The sequence below is a fragment of the Tachysurus fulvidraco genome, chromosome 2 (assembly GCF_022655615.1).
Source record: "Tachysurus fulvidraco isolate hzauxx_2018 chromosome 2, HZAU_PFXX_2.0, whole genome shotgun sequence".
Classification (NCBI taxonomy): domain Eukaryota; kingdom Metazoa; phylum Chordata; class Actinopteri; order Siluriformes; family Bagridae; genus Tachysurus; species Tachysurus fulvidraco.
Window position 1 is genome coordinate 12,902,375 of NC_062519.1, and position 23,276 is coordinate 12,925,650.

Consider the following 23,276-nt stretch of genomic DNA (forward strand, 5'->3'; position numbering starts at 1 on the left):
TTTGTTGGTATGCAGTGATTATAAGTAATTATCTTGTCAAGACCACAAATGCATAATCTTGATATCAGCACTGTACTACAGTATATAAGAAGTGAAACATGACAGGTTGCGCTGTTCTAGGAATATAATCAGCACCCGACAATGATGAAGTAGATCATTTTCCAGCAAAAAAAAAAAAAAAAACAAGAAGTCTTTCAAAACCCTGCTGCTTTTCATTTAAAAAAAGTGTCTGTGCTGAAGAAAGAGAACTTAGTTCCCACCATTACCTCAGACTGTTCTGAAACACTAACACTGGAGACTCCTTACCAAAAGGGCTAATCATTTTTACCCCAAACCTTCCTGTAGAGCTTTTATTATTCACCTCGCATTTTCCTTGCAAGCTGGATGTTTTCTTGGTTGTTTGTTACAACCATATAGCTGACACAAACCGGAAAAATCACACTGTTGCTATACAGCTACGTCGTTATAAAGATGTCAGTTGTTTAAAAAAAATCACTTAACACGATGAGTAAATACCCTTATGGCTAAGAACTCTTATCTGAGCCCAACAACTCAACTCAATGCACACACACACATACACACACACACACACACACACGTGTTATTATAATCTGCTACTGACAGAATTGAGCCTTTGTCAAAAATAACAAACAACAAACGATAAGATTGCTATCAGGAAGCAGCTAGCAACAGTCTGGAAAATAGGAGAGCGCAATTTGAGCAATGACAGCAAGGTGTTAAAAGGAGATGCGAGATGATTATCTTACTACAAATATGCAGTGAGAGAGAGAGAGAGAGCGAGAGAGAGAGGTAGAGAGAGGTAGAGAGAGAGAGAAGCAGCTGAGAGAAAAGAGAAAATTTGAGAATGAGCTGGAATTAAAGGGAAAAAAAGAGAAGTACCTATGAAGCACGTCTGTGGTGTGCTTCCTTGAATTCTAGCATCATTGTGTGAACAAACACACACACACACACACACACACACACACACACACACACACACACACACACACACACACACACACACACACACACACACACACACACACACACACACACACACACACACACACACACACACACACACACACACACACACACAGCACAGCTTAGCTGCTCCACAGGGTCCCATTTATTTTCCTATTTACTGCTCAAGGGCCATAACTGATTATCTCTCTGCAACTGCTCAATAAAAATAAAGCTATTTACAGGCGACGGCTGCTTGAAGCCCGAAATATGAGAACAAATCACGAGCCGCATAATATATACATTTATCTAAATGCCTTGCACAACAGGGATTTTAGGGAGAAAAAAATTGAGAGGGAAAAAAATATATAGGAAGGCTGAAAAATATGATCGGAATTCATTTGTTTTGAGGCAATGCTTGAGCATGAAATTAATGTATTTAAAGGATGAGAGAGAGAGAGAGAGAGAGAGAGAGAGAGAGAGAGAGAGAGAGAGAGAGAGAGAGAGAGAGAGAGAGAGAGAGAGAGAGAATGAGAGTTGTCAGTGGCAAATTAAATCTGTAAAGGTCTGATTTGACTTTGTAAATAAGACCACCGGTAAATATGAACACACTTGTTCGCTATCCCCCTCCCCCCCTCCCTCTCTCTTCCTCTCTTCCTCTCTTCCTCTATCTAAGAGAAGAGGATAAAGGCTCCCTCGCATGTGGTTATCAGTTTGGAGAGTGCGCGCGGCGAGCCTTGTCCAATCCTTTATTGTAAACCCAGCATATCGTGATCAAACGAGTCATCCATAACCTAACACACTCAATCATGAAATCCCTCCAGTGAAGGGGAAAAAAGAAAGAGGAGACCACATTATGCACTGCTTCAGCTCGCAGGATGCTCGTATGTGTGTGTGTGTGTGTGTGAGCTTCAAGTGGAAGCGTGCGTCATGTGGAGCCGCTCTATCACGCTCGTGGCGGCGGCAACTTCAGGCAAGTCCGGGCTCGGCGCTCTGAAATGATATCATATCTCTGATGGTGATGTCTGGCTGCTATTAAACGAAGGTTAAATATGATTAATGTGTTTGGTGCCAGGCGTTTTTGATAGAGAGTCGCCTGGAGGAGGTTTGGCAGCCTTGCTAAGTGACTTCAAGCAAAAGGTTCAAGTGCCTTCCAATTAGATCCTAGAAAGGTACTGAGGTTTGTGTGTGTGTTTGTATTCTGTTTCAGAATCAAAACATTGCTCGTCTTGACCCAAAAATCTGGAGAAGAAGCAGGATCTATGGGGCATCGTTGCAATGACGATAAGTGAAAGTTTTGGGTTTTTTTTTCTTTTCTGTAGTGAACATTTTGTTGATCTGAATGGATTTGATTTGTGGTCAAATTTGTTTTCAAAGCCAAAGATGCCTCTTTTGGCAGCGCTTCTTAGGCATATTTTAGTCATAATGCATTATCAGTGTGTGTGTGTGTGTGTGTGTGTGTGTGTGTGTGTGTGTGTGTGTGTGTGTGTGTGTATATATATATATATATATATATATATATATATATATATATATATATATATATATAGCATCAACAACGCTTTATGATATCAGGTATATTAGAATATGTTATAATCATGACTCATGCTTTTGTCATTGTTTTGTGTACCTACTTGTATATTTAAAAGAGCATGAGTTCAATTACTGTAAAGCTGCTCCATGACTGTGTGTGATGCGAAAATGGATATTCAAATAAAATGGAATTAAATTGTATTATAAACACAGGATTTACAGGATCCTCCATCTTTTTTTTTTTCTTTTTTTTTTCTTTTTTTTTATGAAACTGGATAGTTCGCAAAAACTGGTGGAAACTTGGCCCAGATCCCTGAATAAACACCAAAGCTATGTCAATGGAAAGAGAGAGAAATTGAAAGATGGGGAAGAAAACAAAGAAGCCATTAGGACAAAGCACTGAGAAGATGCTGTGGAAGAAAGCTGAGATGGACAGGTACATGTGTGAATGTTTGTCTGTGTCTGAGTGTAAAAGCACAGGATGACAGTCAGGTAAAAGGAGGGAGGTACGAGTGCTCTAGCGTGGCAGAGGCTTGGCGTCGCACCAATTCGCCGCTTGTCACTGCGACCTGGATTGCAAAACACAACCCTGTAATTAATCCCTCATCCGTGTCCCATTCTGCACCATACATTTTATTTGATACACACGTTCATTGGCGTTTTCCAGTTGTGGGGCACAATAATTACTGGAGTTATAACACCTTCCATCGCAGCGTGCCTGAATGCCGAGTTGTTAAGGTTTGACGCCGTTAATTGCCCCTATAATCTAATCCCACAAAGGCGAGCCCATTACGCCGGCATGTGCAATTCGACACTGCTGTTTTTTTTTCATGCATGCGAAAAGCGTTGCCATTAGCCTGCCTGACGGCCGCCCGACAAAAAGCACCTCGCACAATGCCGAATTATATTTTCGTTCGGCTTTGTCTCTCAACGCAAATGATTTCAACCCCCCCCCTCCCTTTCATCCACGAGCTGAATAGGCTTCGTAATAGAGGAGACTGAAAAAAAAAAGCCTCCAACCATTTCAAGTCAGGCATTTATTAAATGAATTAAATTTTTTGCCCTCTTTTCTTTTTCTTTCTTTTTTTGCAGCGAAGGCTTTTTTTTTTTTTTTTAAAAAGAGAGGGAGAGACGGGTGCTAGATTAGTGAGGACCTTAGGTGACAATCAAATTCTCCCTCTGTTACAGTTTCAAACCGGAGACAAAAGACATTTGTGATGAGAAAGAAGAGAAAGTACGACTTGGTGTGTGTACCTCTGTGCTCAATACTGTATTTCTGCCCCTGCGGGCTGGCAGGACCCGCAGGAAGACATGCCGGCCCTGTGTGTGTGCGCACATGGATGTGTGTTCGGTTCTAACAGGTTGTTGGGAAAGTAAATAAAAACAGCAACTGGCTTCCAGACAGGAGCATGTTGTGTGCATGTGTGTGCGGAGTAGCGTGAAATCTGCAGCCGTCTGCAGCGAGCGACGGAGGTCACGAACTTTTATCGCTGCTGTTTTTATGTCCACCTTTAGACCAAATACGACAGATGGCTTGGATCTGGTGCAAGGTAAGGACATACACATATGCTGCCACATCAAGGCACACACACATAAACACACACATACACACAATGACATGGTGCTGTTGCTGAAGAACGTCTTTCCTTTAGCAGCTCCATTAGCATGAGAGCACTTTCATTATCTCACCAGATTTAGGGGTTCCTGATGCACCTGGCAACTAACGTTTTTTTTTTTGTTTTTTTTTTCACAAGTTTCCAAGATCTGCCTTGATTTTTCTAGCAATCCTGAAAGGATTGATCAAGAACAAATCATTACATGATGCATAGATACAACAGGTTTTTAGTGTTCAAAAAGTGGAGAGACATCGTCTGCTTATATTTATTTTCAATATTTAATTTACATACTTAGTTTTTTAGTAATCTTCACACCCCTATGTTCACTTCTTTTAATTGAGGCTGTGGAAAGACTAGAGTGGCTCTGCTCGTGACTCCTCATGAGACGATGAGGTCCCAGAGTCATTTTGTTAGTGAAACCAGGCCAAGAAGCTACTTGTGTGGTGGAAGAGTGGAATTTTTAAGATGATGCATCATCAGGAGACACTGAAGAAAAAGGTTTGTATAAAACTACATTAAAGCTCACAGAAGGAAATGTAGTGTGATTTAAATCGTGTGTGTGTGTGTGTGTGTGTGTGTGTGTGTGTGTGTGTGTGTGTGTGTGTGTGTGTGTGTGTGTGTGTGTGTGTGTGTGTGTGTGTGTGTGTGTGTGTGTGTGTGTGTGTGTTTGATGGCTACCACCCCCTGGAGCCATCTCTATGAGCATCTCAAATTGTCTCTTAATGAGGCTGCGTCTGTGGCACCTCTGCAGCTTCCCAGTGCCATTAAGATTCACCAGGCCTGTCCGCACACAGCACACTACAGAGGTCAACTCCAATCCAGAGAGAGAGAGAGAGAGAGAGAGAGATGGTGGGAGGAGAAGTGCAGCAGCAGGGGAGACGGGCATTTGCAGAGAGCGAGGAACAGTAATTAGAGGAGTTGTTTGAAGAGCAAGTTTAACTGATTAACAAAGGGAGGAGAGGCGAAATGAGGGAGCGGGAAAAAGAAAGAAAGAGAGAAAGAGCAAGAGGAGGAAGAAGAGCGATGCGTCCCAGAGGGTCATAAAGTAAGAAGTGGAAACCGAGCACGCATTTCAATGAGTTCTAATCTTGTCCTCTCTCTCTTTTTTTTCTCTTTTTTTTTCTCATGTCCTTGATGAATTACGGTTCCTCACACCGATCCGATCTACTCTTATTAATCAAGACGCCCGCCAAACTGGACGCTGTGTCCGGATCCTGCTACGGCCTGCTTCTATATAGAGGTCAAACTCAGAACAAGAGAATTTCCTGACAAGTACAATTTAAATATATCACTCTTTGGCACAATGGGCCGTCCGAGTGCCAAGAGGCTCATTTTCATTAAGCTGAAATCGCCTGCTCTTAAAAGAGTTCTGAACGGCGTCCCTACTGCGCTGCTCAACTCTATTATATTCCATTACTGCAAATGTATGCGGCTTCATAATGCCCTGCTCGCAAATTATAATCCACGCCGCTGTCATGATGACGCCACTCGAAATTATCAAAGATTCGGCTATTAGAATTCATACTACAGTCATAAAAAAGGCGCATGTTAAAAGCAGGGACTCGGTCTGGGCTCAGACTCCTACTGATTCCTGAAACCTGTAGTCCAAAATTCTTCATTTTGTCCAAACGAAGGCTTTAAGTTTAAAAATAATCCACTTTATTATGTTCCACTTTATTATGTTCTTAGAGAAAATTTAGCGCCATTCTCCTAAAGTGAGAGGTCATAGTCCAGAATTATTGGCACCCTTGGAGAAGTTGGTATGAACACATGAAATCTAACCTTCAATTGATGGAAATGTCACCCCTAAAATATTTCAAATGTAACTTGAAGTGTTGCTATTTATAATTCATCAGGTTTCTTTTTAAGCTCAAGAGAATAATCCATGACTTCCTGTTTCACTGAGGTAGAATTATGAGGGGACAGAGGGCAAATTCCCATAGCCTCTTGTTCATCAACATGGGGAGGATTACAGAATGCACAGTAAATGATCAAAACTGTGAATCCTAGCTATAAAAAAAAAACAGATATGTGTCTGAATATTCCCATATCTGTCAGAGCAATAATTAAGAAAACAATCAGAGCTTCCGGAAAGTGAACAAAAAAAGTGAAAAAAAAAAAAAAAAGACGTTCCTACAGAAAATGAACTGAATTCCTATTATTAGGTATGGTTGGAATCCTTGAAGATTCGTTCCATCATGTACTCCATAACAGACTTTTAAATGAAAATGTGGCTGTCTTTTAGCTAAGAAGCTACAACGGGCAGGAAAACTCACATAATCAAGCTTTTTCTTTATATAAAATTTTCCATTTTTTCTTTTCAATTAAAGGTTGTTTTTTTCTTTAATTTTTTTTTTCTTTAAAAAAGACCTCTCATATTTTCAGAGAGAAATTAAGATAATTAACGGTAGCGACCTTCATTAACCATCTGCACCGGGGGTGCCAATAATTCTGGAGCTGACACCAAACAGGGACAATGCCTCTTTTTTCCCTCGATTTATTTTCATTTAAGGAAAAAAAAACTCGGAAGGCGAATGATGGCGTAGGGACACGAATGAGGAGAGTCCTTCTCTTCAGAAAAGGTCAGCCAGGCGGTAATGAGCGGTACACTAAATTATGGTATTTAAATAAATGGATGATGAATACATCTCCATCCTCTAGAGCTTTTGCTGCCATTCCACATTACGGGGTAATTATCACACGTAGGGCTGCAGCACATACACACACACAGAAAGAGAGAGAGAAAATAAAAAGGAGAGAGAGAGGGAAGGAGAAAAAGGAGAGAAAAAGCCCGCAGCAAGCGTGCATAAAAACATGCGGCTAAACTTTGAACAGACGTGGCGAATCAGCTCCATAAAGCCGTAATTGGGACTGGCTGAGTTCTTGAAAGGTTTTTTATTGCCGGAGAGGAATAATATGCTCGTCCATATAAAGAAGGGGAAAATCTGATAAATGGTGCTTAAAGTTGGTGAATTTAGAGAAGGCCATGAAGGTCTAGTGCTTTAAAGACTGCAAAGGAGTTGCGCCTAGACATAGAGTGTGAATTATGACGGAATCGTGTTTTGAGTATTAAGGAGTACACAACAACTCACACAGACCGCACAGAGTTCTCCCCTCTCCCTCACACACACACACACACACACACATATTACACACATATGCAGGCTGTTCGAGACAGGGCGGACGCAAACTGTCAGATATTGGTGAGGAAATGAATACAACTATCCCTCTGTGGCATGCTCTATAGCGAGAGGGTGAATTTATTGTGAGAGTAATTCTCCCCAATGCACGCCGCTTTAACAAGCCCCTGAGCCTAGCGTGCCTGTGTGTGTGTGTGTGTGTGTGTGTGTGTGTGTGTGTGTGTGTGTGTGTGTGTGTGTGTGTGTGTGTGATTCTTGTCTGTGATGTTGCACTGGCACTAAATGGAGAGCGATAGAGGAGAAAGGAACATATAATCAAAATATAAACAGCACACTCCATCTAAATGACCTGTCTTGAAGCTCACCGGCGGAGCTCAGGGATCTCCGGGGGAAGCAGATAATTGAAAAAATGACAAGGAAATGGCTAGAGAAAGAGGCTCTCTCTCTTTCTCTCTCTCTCTCTCTCTCTCTCTCTCTCTCTCTCTCTCACACACACACACACACACACACACACACACACACACACACCTCAGCAGCATACATCAGGTACAACATCCCAGTGCTGTTTATCCCTGTCAGAAAGAATTACCCACCTCACTGAGGGAAGACTGGTCTTTGCTGTCTACACACACACACACACACACAACACATCTCACCCTATTTCTCTCCTCCATCTCCTTCCTTCCTTCCTTCCTTCCTTTCTTCCTGCTATTTCCCTCTTACTCTTATTCCTCTATTACTTGTGCTGATAGGTATTATGATCTGTTTATTCACTCTAACCCTCATCAGCCTCCTCTCACTAGGCTCTGGCTGGTAAACAAGCCGTCACATCTCATTTGTACAATCTGCTGTTACAACACTGTGCAGGGGAATACCAAATGTGTTAGACATTAAAAAGAAAACCCAAAGAAAAATCGGGAAGGGGGAGTGTAAAGATGGGCGTTTAGGGGGATGAAGGTTAAAGAGGTGCTAACTGCAAGCTTTAACTCTTTATGTTGTAGTCAGCAGGGTCACAAACCTATCTGAACCGAGCCACAATATATATATATATATATATAAGCCAGCATGCTAGTTAGCAAGTAAAAGTAAAAGAAAAAAGTTATAATATTTTTGGTTTAAGAAAAAAAATCGTGGACTGCAAATCTCAGAGACAACATATAAATAAGAGTGGAATAATTTTATGAGCTGATTATGCATGTTAGCCATTTCAATGAAATGAACAACTTTTAGATACAAGAAGAAAAAGACTCATCTTGTTTTTGAAGGATTTGCCTGGTTTAAATTTCTGATATGCTTTAAGCTATCCCACTGAGTCCATTTCAACTTTCCAGCATCATTTTCATTTACGTTTTGAAAATAATGAAAAACCGCTTTGCTGTTAGTGCATTCTTACCAACTCACTCATACATAAGCATCCCAAAATACCAATGATGGAGAGCCAAAATGCCACCATTGTTCCCTCGGGGGGGAAAAAAGTCCCTCCTTAATCCTGAAAGAAAAGGCCAGAAGGTCACATTGCTCAGGTGGAACCGACGAGGAAGGCCGAGCGGGTCAGCGAGAAGGGAGGGGGGGCTTTTAAGGCATCACAGCGCTAGCTTCAAACAGGCTGGAGATATTAGGCAGCATGTGGAGAGTGAAGGGTCTCTATTGAGTGGGACGCACCGCTGTCATGTTAATAACGGCCGTGATGAAAGGCTCCAGGCGCCGGCACCAGGTGGATCCATAAATACAAACTCCCAGGCAAAAGAGTCAAGAAGCATGACGTCCCTCTTTCTCTCTAGCTCTCTCTCTGTTTCAGGGGTTAATTTATCCTGGAATAATCCACAACTACTTTGCTTTCGATCCTGCAAGTTTTTCTGCACTTGTGTGGGGCCTGTCTGTCTGGCTCTAGCAGTGCTGTAGGCCGGCAAAGCAGAGCAGTGCAAAGTAATAAGAGCCAGACACTGGAGGGATCCACGACTGGGAGAAAGGCGAGAGGAATGCAACCGTTCTGAAGTGTCCAGGGAGCACTTTTGTGACAGCGTTCGGACAAATGTAAAAGCAGCGCTTGTGTGAATGACCTGAGCCAAGCAAGTTCAAGTGGAAAATCCACCCCACAACCCAATCCCCCCACATACCCCCCCATCATTTTCCACCTCCTCCTCAAACTCTTCCCCCTCATTCTTCTATTAGTCTCTTGCTCGTCACACACACACACACACACACACACACACACACACACACACGCACACGCGCGCGCGCATGCACACGCACACACACACACCCTTGTGCCTCTATCTAACGCCCCACTGCCCCAGAATAAAAATGACAAAAAATTTCCAGTAGAACACAAGAGAAGCGGCTGACGCTGGCGGGGGGAAGCATAAAAGCCCCATTATCGACTGGCCTTCATTGCACATTTCACTCATGTTTCGGCTTGAAAAAAATGGACTTTCACACTCGGCTGCGCCGGAACCCAAACTCCACAACGGGCACTGCTGCCCTGCACTCTTCTCCCTTCACGGCTTCTGTCGTTCGTCACCCTCCCCACTTTTTTCCTCATTCCGTCAGTCTCTTTTTTTCCAACCCTTCTCTTCTCCTCACACCATTGAAAAAGAAAGAAAAATCAGGAGAAATGTTCCAAGTAAGCACTTCCACTTAATGGACAAAAAGAATGACGTTTCAGGAACCAAAAGTTCAAGAGAAATGGGAACATATCAACAGCCGATAGCTTTTCTTGATAGCTCTGTATGGGTTTAAAACACCACTGAAGAACACTTCACACAATTTGGACCCAAAGTGGACATATCCATAACAAAACTTCTCTGGAAAAAAAAAGGTGTTTGGATCAGTACCAAGAAAACAGAAAGCAAAAAAGGAAACAAAGATACCAGATACTTAGCAGGGTTAAAGTACTTTGCAAAGTTCGTATTAGCAAAGATATGAGAAGAAAATACAAGCGTACTTGGCTGGCAGTAAAGAAGCAAAGTACTAGCACGTGAAAAAGCGAGAAGAGAAAAGGAGTACGGAAAGGGGGATGCAGAAGATGGGAGAGGCGTGCCAGCTGGCGACACACATCTCTCCATCAGCTCATTTAAATGTGCCACTCTGTGTGCACAATGGCACGATGGCAGTGCAGCCTCTGTTAACACGCACAAGAAGGAAACTAATTAGCATGTCTCTAATGAGTCTTTTCATTTTTTTAATTAAATAAGGGCCTCAATAATACATGAAAAGAGGACGTTTTTTTCCCTTTTCAATTACCAACTGATATGTGCAGCCACGTGCGTGTTTTATATGTCTTTTTTCTGTGTGTGTGAGTGAGTATGTGTTTGGAAGTCAGTTTGTTCAACCCTGACACATGCGATACACACTTTTCTGCAACATACCTGTACATTCAATACATTCATTTTTTGTTTACAAGTTGACAAACTCATTTTAAAATCTTTAACTCAATAATAGCATGCTTAGTGTCTCAAAGAAGAGGACAAAACTGCTCAGCAGTGCAGAGGACTTTGCCATAATAATATGGAACATTCAGACAAAAGGCTGGCTAATGCAAACATGGCTAAAATGCTAATGCAAACATGGCTTCTGTCTCCTTTAGTAGTGAAGAAGAAGAAGAAGAAAAGAATGAAAAAAATAATTAATATATTTAAAGTATTTAAAAAAAAGTTATTTTGACACATTATCAGGCAGCAAAATGATTATTATTTGTATCATTTGCATAAACATGGATTCAACCCCTTTGTGAGTGGCAGCCATTTTGTTTTGTTTGCCTCACTTGTTGCAAGCTGTCACTGATGCATGATTACTGAAATGACCAGGTCACCCAACCTTTACACTAACTTTACCCTAACTGTGACTGCTTTAATTAATTAATTCACTCAAACATTCCTGCAAGCAACCTGCTAAAAACATTAAAGACGATGAAGAACAAGCAAACAGGCAAACATTAAACAAAAGCTTTTTGACCCAGCAAGAAGCAAAACATCCTGAGCTGCTCTTTCCTCTTTCAGACAGGTAAATGATACATTAACTAATCTGCTATGGCTAATAACGTTTATTTAGACATTAAATATTTAGCTCAGGAACAAATCTGCTTTATTTAGATTGTAAATGCAGCTAATATCTGGCTAGTCAGCTAATGCTAAGATCTAATGATCTTGTTATTAGCATGTGATAGCATAGTTGCACAGCTATGCTTTTCTTTTGGCTTTTACATTTGTCAATGCTTACACATTACTTATACCTCAAGGACACTGTTATGGATGATAAATTCACAGCTAAAATCACCTCAGCTGGCTTTTGCTAAGCAAGTTTATTCAGTTTGGAATTGTTTTTATTAATCGCATAGTATCCTAGTGTATCTAATACAGCATGTGCTGTCGGTATGGTATAAGTCGTCAACATTGAATATATAATTTTTGTTAACATTTTCTTGTGTAGTAAACTACTATTTTGAAGTATAGCAAAGCATCTTTCTTGAAGCTGTAAAAAAAAAACTAAGCTATAAAACTGTGTATGCTTGTTATCTAGCTTGTTATATTGAAGTGACGTGACATACGGCTGAGTATGGTGACCCATACGCAGAATTTGTTCTCTGCATTTTAACCCATCCGAAGTGCACACACACCCGGAGCAGTAGGCAGCCATTTATGCTGCGGCGCCCGGGGAGCAGTTGGGGGGTTTGGTGCCTTGCTCAAGGGCACCTCAGTCGTGGCTGGCTCGACACTCGAACCCACAACCTTTGGGGTCCGAATCAGAATCTCTAACCATTAGGCCACGACTGCCTATGTAGTATATAACACATTTTAGTTCACTAAGTCTATTAATTTGATTTAGTTTAATATCCCAGCCTTAGTGCCATCGCTGTCTGATTTTTACTCTGCTATAAAACAATCAACATGCTTTTAAACAGATTTAAAACTACTACTTAGCAACACAATACACATAAGCAATAAAACAAAACCTCTAGTGTTAACCTGCATGCTATGAAACATTATAGAGAATGTTTGTATATTTTAAGGCATCCTGATGATTGGGAATAGTAACAGCGGGCTAGATGGGGAATAAGACAAGACTTGTCTGTGCAATTGGAACTTGCCTTGCAGGCAGCGAGGAATTTTTAAATTACAAACGTCTCCTTTAGGCTAATAAGCACCGCATTTACTCGTAAGCTATAAAGTCAATGATATAATGACGAGATAAAAGTGAGACAGCAATCTATCTTCAATAATAAAAAAAAATAAATGATTTGGATGAGTGTAAAAAGGAAAGGGACATAATAGGAAAGATTTGTATCCCAGTGTGATACATATTGTGTTATTGAGGTGAGATCTGCCAGTACAATACAGTCAGTTGCTATGTTTTCATGGGTAGAGCTTTGAAACTATTGGCTCTAATGATGAATTAATCATTAACAACTCAACAGCACTGACTGACTTCAGATCTGTCTTTCTGACATATGTGAGAACTTTGTGCTTGTGCACGTGCGCTTGTACATGCACACACACGTGGGACAGAGAGGTCCTGTAAGACTGTTTCTTTTTTTTTTTTTTTCTCCACCCCTTCTTCACTTCACCTTAACTCGACATGCCTGCTGTAGCAAACTACGGCCCTGAGTTCAATCTAATTAGTGTGGTTTGTTAATTAAATGAGCACGCCACTAACGAGGTAACCTGCTGTTCCTTGATAATGTTAATTACCCTGAAGGGAAAACCTCTCAACACGACCATTTAAACTGTCAGTCCACATTCCCTGCAGGATTATTGATGATTTGAAAAACTGAAGGCTGCTCCTGAGCGCTACTTTACTCGCAAACTTGGTCCCTGCCTATTCATTTTTCAGCTTGTAGACCAATTTTTTCTACTCTTTCCAGACTATTAGATTGAAGGTGGTCTCTCCTGTGTCTTGCTCATTGTTTAACGCACAGACACGTCCATGCAGTTTACGTTAGTGTCGCTCAACACTTTATCTTAGAGCCATGGTCATCTCTACTGGCTAAGTTTTTTATTTATTTATTGTCTATCACAAATACACACGTTCTAAAACACATACACACAATCAGACACAAAGTTGTTAAACCTGGAATTTATAAATCCACTTTCTCACTGTGATTTACATTGTAGTCCACTCAACACACACATGCAACAGCAAGCTAACAGAGAGACACTAGACACTTCTACGAGAGGTGGGGAAATTAATGAGAAATTGATGTCAAATAAGAAATTAAAGGAAGCGGCAGATTGCTGCTCTATGCCCTGGTAGAGAGCATCCCGTTTCACACACATTGTGCATGTACAGGGCATGTAAATATTTTTAGTATTTGTGTGTGGGTGTCTCACCTGTACAGGGCTCTGTTTGACCTCGTTACTGCTAGGTGAGGTGAGTCCTGTGGCCTGCTGAAGAAGAAACTGGCGTGCTGCCTGGAGAGCCTGTGGACGTGGGAGAAAACAGACTGTGGTGAGTCTCTCTCACTCTCTCAAACACACATGCACATACACACAGCTTAAAGTTCTTCAAAATCACAGAACAACATCCTGTGTGTATCTATCTATCTATCTATCTATCTATCTATCTATCTATCTATCTATCTATCTATCTATCTATCGCACAAAAGATTGCACCTCTTACAACAACTGTTTGCATCAACAAGTTTGCATCTTAACAGATCTGGATTAAAGACAAACGGTCATGTGACAAGTCTGATTTCTATCTGTAGATATTGTTGTTTCATTCCAGGATACATAATAGCATTCCCTGTACATATACTGTTCCAAGAGGGATACATACGTGCACTTGACGCTAATGTGGTGCCAACTAGGGTGCACTGTTTGTAGCTTTCAGATTAATCTTTAAATAAGACATCACAGGTGAACAATGTGAAAGATATATCCTTGATTATACCATACCAACGAGATTTCTGAGAGTCTGAGTATGTACATATGTATCTATCACTCCTGTACAGCACCATCCTGTCCTACAGTACCAGCACAGGGTATTGGAATCTAAACAGTCTGTGCCTGAGCGCAGGAATTTTAGATAGCCTGTTTTTGTTTGAACACACCAAGCCGGGGGGCAGTGGGCCAACGGCAAAACATGCCTCTCCAAACAAAAACACCAGGCGGCAGTAAATCAGGGGGCAAAGCTTACTTTTTGAAGAGCGCCATCAGGATGCACATTTGCTTCCTGGCTCCGAAGAGAGGGAGGAAGGCTACATGGTAAATATTGATTTATGGAAAAAAAAAATGGGGCCAGACCACCAGTTCACAGAAAAAGAAAAAAACGAGTAAGCATTACACTTTAACCTGAGCCACTGAGAAAATTATGAGTTTACCAACAACTATCAGATCTGCTGTGGTACATACAGTAAAGTATGTGGAAAAGAGAGACACTGCTGGCTGGAATGCCATGGCGCAGCTCTTAAAATGTATACTATGCAACAGGTCTTCCAAATAATGATCTAAATGGTGAGATATATTTTATATATATTATATATATATATATTTAACTCCCTGATATAAGCAATTAATTCACATGAACATTAATGAAGTCCTTCAATATCTGTCACCCACTGGTAATCATATCAGTTGCAAAAGCACTTGTGTGGGGGGGTGGTGGTGGATGGGTGGGTGGATGGGTGCATTGTGAAGTTAACAGTACTGCTCTCTATATAAAAATGCTTTTTCTTTTTGGAAAATACGAGAATGACAGGGAGAGAGAAAGGGATATCATGCAATCAAATGTATGGCCTGCATGATGAAAACCATCTGTTGTATCAAGAGCACTTGTTACTTTTGCAAAGGTCGCAACTGAATAGACACACATACACATGTATCACCCACACACCCCCACCACCCACCCACACCCTGAAAAAAGCCCCTCCGTCCAACTGAACAGGAATGTCCTGTCAGAGTGTTACCTCAGCAGTAGGCTTTACAAACTGAAGTGGACTAAACCACCTCAGAGTCTAGCCTCGATCAGTCCAGTTCCACATACCCCCACCCTCACCCCTATACAAACACACACCAGGCATATGGTGGATATTAAGTACCCTCACCAGATATGACCACATAAGTATGCAAGCTTAGGCACTCATCTATAAGCACAGAGCAGTGGTGGCCTGGGATTAGATGGGATCTGGCAACAATAAAGACTAATTTGGTCCAAATTACAGTGCTGATTACAACACATTCTTAATAAACCGGCCATGCTGCTAATAAGCACAACTATTATCTTGAGGTGATCTCTGTCTCTTCGTGGCCTTTCTAGCTCCTTGCTACTTGATAGACTAAGAAAAATGTGGTCGTCAATGCCTTGGTGCTTCTGTGCTTCATCAGGCTGAACTCTGAGCAGCTCGGGGCAGAGGTTGGGCAAGCCAAACATGGCTGGAAGGACCCAAGGCTGTCCCAGAGACTCATGAGCTGAAGCAGTCTTCTCCCTGTGGATAGTGAGCACAGGCTCCCCCGTTCAGGGTGGATGAAAAGCTATTGGATTAATCTTGACAACGTACAAACTTTGGACGAGCTGGGCAAACTTAGACTTGGAGTTGGAAAGAAAACAATAAGAAAAGAAAGTCTTGCAGCCAGCAAGCCTCCGAAAAAACTGACATCCCATGTTGACTTGATTTCCTTTGCTTTCACTTGCTGCTTTGTCGAGTCTTTGATATAAGTCTTTGAGGGAGAAACTGTGTTGTACAGTGACCTGTGAGTCTTTGGCCCTCCCTCTGCATGTCCTTCTAAAGCCTTGTGGCATTCACCGGCGTGCGCTGCACCTTTAAAGAAAATATGAGGGAGGCGGCTGGTGGCTGGGTCCAACAACAGCTCCATTGTACTGCGACGTTAGACAGGTTTTATTGCAAAGAGGGCGGGTGGGTGCTAAGAGAAAGAGAGAGAGAGAGAGAGAGAGAGAGAGGGGAAGGGGAGGGTGAAGAGGTCAGAGCCCAGCTTGGAGGCCTAAGCTGTACTGTGTGTGAGTTCTTCTAACTTGTCATCGGCCAAACCAACCCACACCCTCCCCCCGTAAATCAACACTCCTGACATGGGTTTTAATAACAGCACATTTTTTTAAATTCAGCAGGGTTGGTTGAGAGGAGAGGAGGTGGTGGTCGGGGTGTGTGTCGGGGGGGGGTTATTGCAGGGGTACCCTTTTTCTTTCTTGTCTTGCCCTCCCTGAAGGTGCAGAGAGGCGGAATTCTGGTATTCACTTGAAGCTCCATTTATGGAAAGTAATGAGGAAAAAATTATTTTTGGCAGATGTGCCTAAAAGTCCATATTCGCTCCATCTTACTTCCTATTCAACATGCAGAGGTGCAACATCTACATGTGGTCTTTGTCCATCAAAAACAAAGCCAGAAGGAGCTTTTTCTGCCTGTTCGACAAGCGTTCCAAAACAAGGCACCAAGACACACAAACAGGGCATGATTGGGCGCCTCTTCCCTGGCGGGCCCAGGTTCTATTCATTAGGCTCAGGTTGCTAAAGCAAACAGTGCAGGGAGGTGATGAATCTGGGCAAAATGTGGGGTGTTCTCTCTCTCTCTCTCTCTCTGTGTGCTGTAAATCCAAATAGAGCAGAGCTGGCCTGTCTGTGTACAGGTGGGCACCATATGCTGGAATGATCCATCATTGCTGACAGAGGACCATTGTTGATGCTTGCAACAACCCCCATGACTACCCCCTTACAAAAACAGGAGCCTCTGTCCCCACGGTAGGCCGTCCCTGGGTGGGTGTGGGTGGGTGGATGGTGTGTGTGTGTGTGTGTGTGTGTGTGTGTGTGTGTGTGTGTGTGTGTGTGTGTGTGTGTGTGTGTGTGTGTCGGGGGGTGTAGTAAGCAGCCCGGGTCAGAAAGCATCAGGTTACAGAAGCTGGGTGCACAACTGCAGACACCTTCAGAAAGCTTCCAGTGTCTGTAGAAATAAATCTGGATCGCACATGTACAAAAAGGAAAGAGAAGGAGATGAAGAGAGGATAAGCACTCTCCTTAATCCATGATGCACAAGCTGGGAACAAGATTCAAGTGTTCAAATGTGGTACATGCTACAACCCAAAAAGAAGTACTTAGTGCTCTAACAGAGTCTCTTAATTAAACGACCATTCTAACCCCCTTTTTTCTAGATTCAAAATGTTATGGAATATATAAATTTAGAAGAGACCTTTTTTTGTGTGTGCTACTAACTGCTTAGCACAGGTATTATCTCAGTCTGCGACTAAGCCAAATAAAGCTTTACACGCATTAGAGAAACATAGAATCGTGTTTTAATAAATACGGAAAATGAATTTGAAGCTGTCCATGTAAATTGTTCACACTGCTTAGAAAAGCAACTGTGTGTGACCACTATATGATTAATGTAACCTAACCTCATGTTAGCACAAATGGACGAGTGTGGTTTGACTTTTTTAAGCAACAGACCAGAGACCTACTGAAGGACTATTTTAAAACCATAAGGAAATCATTTTTTCCAATTAACAAAATTACACTCCATAAATACCTAGCAAGTGATCTTTTTCCTTTAGTAGGATGACAATTTGAAAAGTTTTATAAAAACAGAACAGTTGATTCATAGAGGGAAAAAAAACCCTCCCACAATCGAAATGAAGCCTGTTTTTTTGGAGTAAAGCCAGAAGAAGGACTTGTCACACTTAGATGATTCTGTGAAGCTAGTACACTAACTCAGGATCAGCAAGGAAACAAGAAGGAAATACAAAGGCATCCCCTTCTTCGATCGAAAGCATTCAACCTTAAAAGGAAAATCCAAGCTATGCTAAAACTTTCTATGGAATGTGATCTTGCCAGATTTTGTGACAAGACCACAATTGTATTAGCACAGGAAATAGCACACTAGGCATATGAGGGGAACTGAGAAAAATGAGAAGCCAGAAACCAATGTGTCACTCATTTGAGGAAGGAGCACTGCATAATCAAGGAGCACAATGACTGCCTGTTTATCAATAGATAAACCTCATACACTTACTGCTTGATAGCTTGTGCCTGTAAAAGCATGATTAGGTTCGTGACTTGCAAAGATTCCTGGCTCACTTTTAGCTCTGGATGAAACCTGTGGCAGTTTAAGCAAGTGAGGCTGCAAGTGTGACCAGGATGTTGATCCACACCGTCAAAGGTCATGAAGCATCCTCAGTCTCACCTGAAAAAAATTTCTGGGCCTCCCGCATCTATAGTTGATTAAAATAGGTCCAATGAACAGAAGTTCAGCATCTCCTATCTTCCACTGAAGGCCTGCCTGGTTCTTTTTAAAACCTGGAATGTTGCAATGCAGCTGGCCACCAAATGAGCTACGTCTACAGCTGCTCCAGTGCGTCTACAGTGCTCTGGTCAGCCGCGCTGGGCCTGTTAGCAGCTGTCCACCATGGGCTATGGGGCAAAGTGTGCAATCTTGGACATGATCAACTCTACTGGTCTGTGCCAAAGTTTTTCTAGATCTTAATTTTGTCCCCATGACTCATTACCAAGGCCGTAGACTGCAGAGCCGGCCAATTTCACGGTGGGTTACAAATAAACTGCACTTTTGACCATTTTTTCTCTCCTTTTCTTCCTACTCTTTCCCTCCTGTTAGCCAAAGCTGGATTTAATTTGCTACTTCCTGCTCCAGCCTGCCATTCATAGGCCCTTTCAGTTACTTGTCACATTTGTTTTCACTTAAAACCATTAAAATGCTAATCCGAAAAAAATAAATTGAAAAAGAAAAACCCAAGCAAATTGTCCAGCATTCAAATTATTTAAGAAACCTTCAAAAACATGACGTGCTGTCCACTTGCCATTTAATGTAATGTTTCCGCAATATAAAGGCTACGGCAAAACCTTAAATTTTAAATGGCTACAGCAGGCCTCTCTGGACTCACACTGGCCATTAAAATGAGGAAAGGGTGAACTAGAGCCAAAGCAATAAAAAATAAAACTTAAGGAGAAGGTTAAAAAAACATCAAAAATATGCTGCAATGTTTGAAAACCCTGATTTTAAAAAAAAGTTCACAAAAGTAACCTGTTTCTTCTCGCAGCCACTTGTCACTTTCCAGATGTCCTCACCTTCAAGTCCTTTAGAAAAAACCCAAACACCAAAAAAAAGCATCCTGGAAAAAAATATGGCATGAAAGATAATAATGAAGATTGTAGAAGAAAGTTAGCCAAATATCCCGCTCTTAAAGAGGCAGAGAGGAGGATAATGCACTATGGCAGGGCTCTCAGGGCATCATTACTTTCTCTACTGCCACCATGAGACAAGCTCAAATGAAAGAGGTAAAGGGATAAACAGATAAACAAGCACCAAAGAGAAAAAAATGCTAACTCTTCAGTTAGACTGCCTCTTTGGCAGCAAAACGAAATAGACATCTCGTGCCTATAAACACTGTAGAAATTAAAAAAGAAATGCCATACCATCACCACAGAGTGATTTTCAAGATCCCTGTGTTTAGATATTAGCAGATCTTTGAGAGTGAACTAGGGCACTATGGGGGTGTTAGGGTGTTTTGTGGGTCCCTCCTGCCACTGGCCTCCTTAACGAGTTGAAAGCTGGCCAATACAGCTCCACCGTGTGCACACCAAACTCAAAATCCAGGACAGCTCTGACCAGCCACTGAGCTTCCTATCCACACCACACATATGGAACATATTTCTGTGTTGTTATTAATAAAGTAAGAAAGAAAGAAAAAAGCTAATAATAATGCATTCAGGATGCTGCCAAAATGAATCTCTGGAGGAAGGGAAACATATACAGAGAATTGTTTAAACAGATGAACACTCTGTGAATATTGTTAAGCGTTCTCCTGAAAACCCATTACCTTGCACGTCTGGTCTGGTGAATAAAATAAAATTAAAAATGATTGTGAGAGACCTTTTAATGTTTTTGATTTAAAATTCGGTACACCTGGTAACGGCTGAAAGACACGCAGACCTTCCAAAAATAAAGGGTGGTCTAAAAAGAAGACAAGAATAAAGGGAAGTTCTCCAAAATGCACCGTGTGTGGCTGGGTGGGAGTGTTGCCGTTTGAAAGAGTGTATTTTTTTTGTGTGTCTGTGTGGGTGAGTAAAAGTCAGAGATTTAGGAGGGGATAAATCTTACTGCACAGAAACAGGGATTTCGTCGCCAGTGCTGCGAGGCCACGTTTCATATCTTCTGCACAGGCCAGAGAGGAGAAAAAAGATTTGTTACGACAATCTTTGACTCCCATCTGTACAGTGCTAATGGTAACAAATAATAGTTCTATCAAGTATTAGTAAATCTTTCTGTATTAAACAGCAAATCTAACTACTGAAAACAAAAATTCTTATCAATAATATGTTCAATATATCTGCAGTACAAAAACTCTTCCTTTCCTCTCCATTGCTTCTTTCTGTTGACTTTAATCTCTTTTTTAAGACAGCAAACACAAGAAAGCGGACAGAAGCAAGCTAATTAGCAACACTTAAAAAAGAATCCGGCTTCATTGTTCAGAATCCCTCGGCCTCGCCAGTTACCAGGGCAACAACTTTGAGAGTGTCGCTGGGTGCATTTCTTTCTTTCTTTTCTTTCTTTCATTCTTTTTTTTATATTCCTCTTCTTCTTCTTTCTTCTCTGCCCCCTCCCTGGGCTCTCTGTGAGCCTGCAGTGGAGTACTGAGAAATAAAGAAAGAAAGCGAAGAAGAAAGTAGAAGGGCTGCCCTGTCCCATAGTGAGTAAAGGATTTTGGAAGGCACTGGATCTGAACACTTGATCCTTAAGTAGCCATGCATGGCGTACCGGTGAAAGTGCGCGTGTGTGTGTATGTGTGTGTGTCATTTTTTTTCCACCTCGTCACCTAACGCGAGCTGAGACAGCGAAAACACACGCCAATTAGTCTCAATTATGGCTGCCATTTCCTGATGTGGCCAGAGTCCAGTAGGAAATGTACTCAGCAGCCTACAGACCTCCATTCTTCCATTCCCACCCCTCCCTCTCACCCTCTCCATCTTTCTGTCTTTCCATTTCCAACTCTGCCACTTCCTATGATCCCTCTCTCCCTGTTTCCTCCCCACTTCAACTCTTACCTAAATCACTCCCTCCTTCTTTCGCTCTCCGCCACCCGCCAAATCGTTAAATCCATTCCCATTCCAGCTCCCTCCCTTTTCCTCTCTTTCTTCTGCACCTTCTCTCCCGCCACTCTGTCAATCAGGGTGCAAGGAGCTGTGCCTCCCACCCATTAATACTCTTCAGAGGAGCTTTCATAATTGCCATGGCGACTAGGCGAAGGTCAATGTCCGTGGTGAATTGAGAGCTGCTGGGGGAAAACACACATGCTTTGCCAGGTACAGCACATTATTCATATACATAAACTGTCTCAACATAAAGGCTTGCTTTGTATTTTAAAAAAAGGAAAAGAAACTATTCACCAGCTAAAAATAAGACTTGGATAATTTTCTAATGACAGTGAGGGTTCTCCTTGTTCCAAAAAGGAAGCAAAACAATCCAGCCTTGGGATTCGTGATCTCTGACCCAACCTGAACTCTGTCACAAAACTGCTGCTGAACTCAGCCTGGCTAGGTCACCTCACACAATCCTGTTGGCCAGTGCAGCGACATCTGACCTTGCCACTTGTAACCATCCAAATAAGCAAGTTTTTCAGGATAAAACCCAATCAAAAAATGAAGTACATACCTCACTGCAGGCTAAATTCTGGCTTTTTCTTTGGCAAAATGCTGTTTGCAGGTGGATGCTGGAAGTCATTTTCATATACCGAAGGTCACTGTGGTTTATCATCAATATTATTAATATTCTATATTATCAGCTTTCTATTCTATTCTTACACAGCTATTCGCTTTGCCTGTACTGGTGTCTCTGGACGCAGCTGTCACTCACATAAAACGGCGAAACCTCAAAATCTATTTTTTGGAATAAATCGAAGAAACACTTTCAAATTCTCTTCAGTTTCGATCCGTCAGTTTCCACTCGGTTGCTGTTCTGCTTTCCTCGTTTGTTTGTTTGGTTAATATGTTTTATAAGAGGCATGCAATAGAATTTAATCGAGGACAAATTTCACTTATAAACAAACAAGTATAAATTATCCTGATCTCCTCTTTATGAATACAAATGAACTAATGCAATAAAGATGTGACATGATATTGAATTAAGGGGCTCGGTGCAGCAGCAGGAATTATTATTGTGTGTTTGTGTGTGCATGCACCTGTTAATTACAGTCATATAATCCGAAGTCATATATATTAATCAGCGCTGATTGAGGAAACACGGCTACTGTGGTGTAACTGAGTGAAATTGATAGATCTTAGAACAAATTACAGGGAATCACTCTAAACATGACTTTGTAGCCCAGCCTAGTTAAAATCACTTCACACAAAATAGACTGATCAAGCACCACCAACCGAACACCGACCCACCAACTCACACACACACATATGCAAACACGCACGTGTACACACAAATACTCAGGACCTGCACAGTCTCTCAAAGGTTTCCCTGGAAAAACTCATAAATTAGTTTTATAACCTGTCCATAAATATGACCTCTCCACATTCCTGAATTAGGACTCAATGTGTGAAAAAATCATTAAAGACAGAATATAGAATAACACACAGCACATGTGAAACCCATTATGTCTCATGCGCCCCTTGAACGTGTAACAAATCAAAACTGGGAGTTTTTATGATTATAAGTCACAAACACATGGTGTTTAATCGTATATGTTTTGTCAGAATGAAGCTGAAAAAGTTAAGCCAACCTAGGTAACATTAACAACACAATGCTGTCCAGGTTACATTGCCTGAAATTATTAGCTTATTAGCTTATTAGCTTAGTTGGTTATGGTTTGATAGACATACTTTCGTGCAGTGAACTACCTAAATTTTCACAAACCTCATGTGCACGGACAAACTTGGAGAGAACTGCCATGAGCTCTCATATGATTATTAATCAGTTGGTGTCTTTCTGATTGACAGATGTGTATAGAGATATGCATCCATCCCATCCAGAATGCAAGACTAATTTTCCTCATTGGACTCCTAGCTGTAGAAAAGACAAACGTTATACGCTTTTCTGATGTGCCACTTGGAACCAGCAAAA

At 41.6% G+C, this 23,276-nt stretch overlaps 1 protein-coding gene across 4 annotated transcripts in view; it reads right to left on the minus strand.

The window, feature by feature from the left end:
- foxp4 (forkhead box P4) overlaps positions 1–23,276 on the minus strand; it is a 129,429-nt gene that overhangs the window by 55,104 nt on the left and 51,049 nt on the right. For all 4 annotated transcript variants that reach the window (XM_047805363.1, XM_027144330.2, XM_047805366.1 and 1 more), the window contains exon 3: positions 13,579–13,668. In XM_047805363.1, the coding sequence (XP_047661319.1) occupies positions 13,579–13,668 (90 nt within the window). The remainder of the gene's footprint in view (positions 1–13,578; positions 13,669–23,276) is intronic.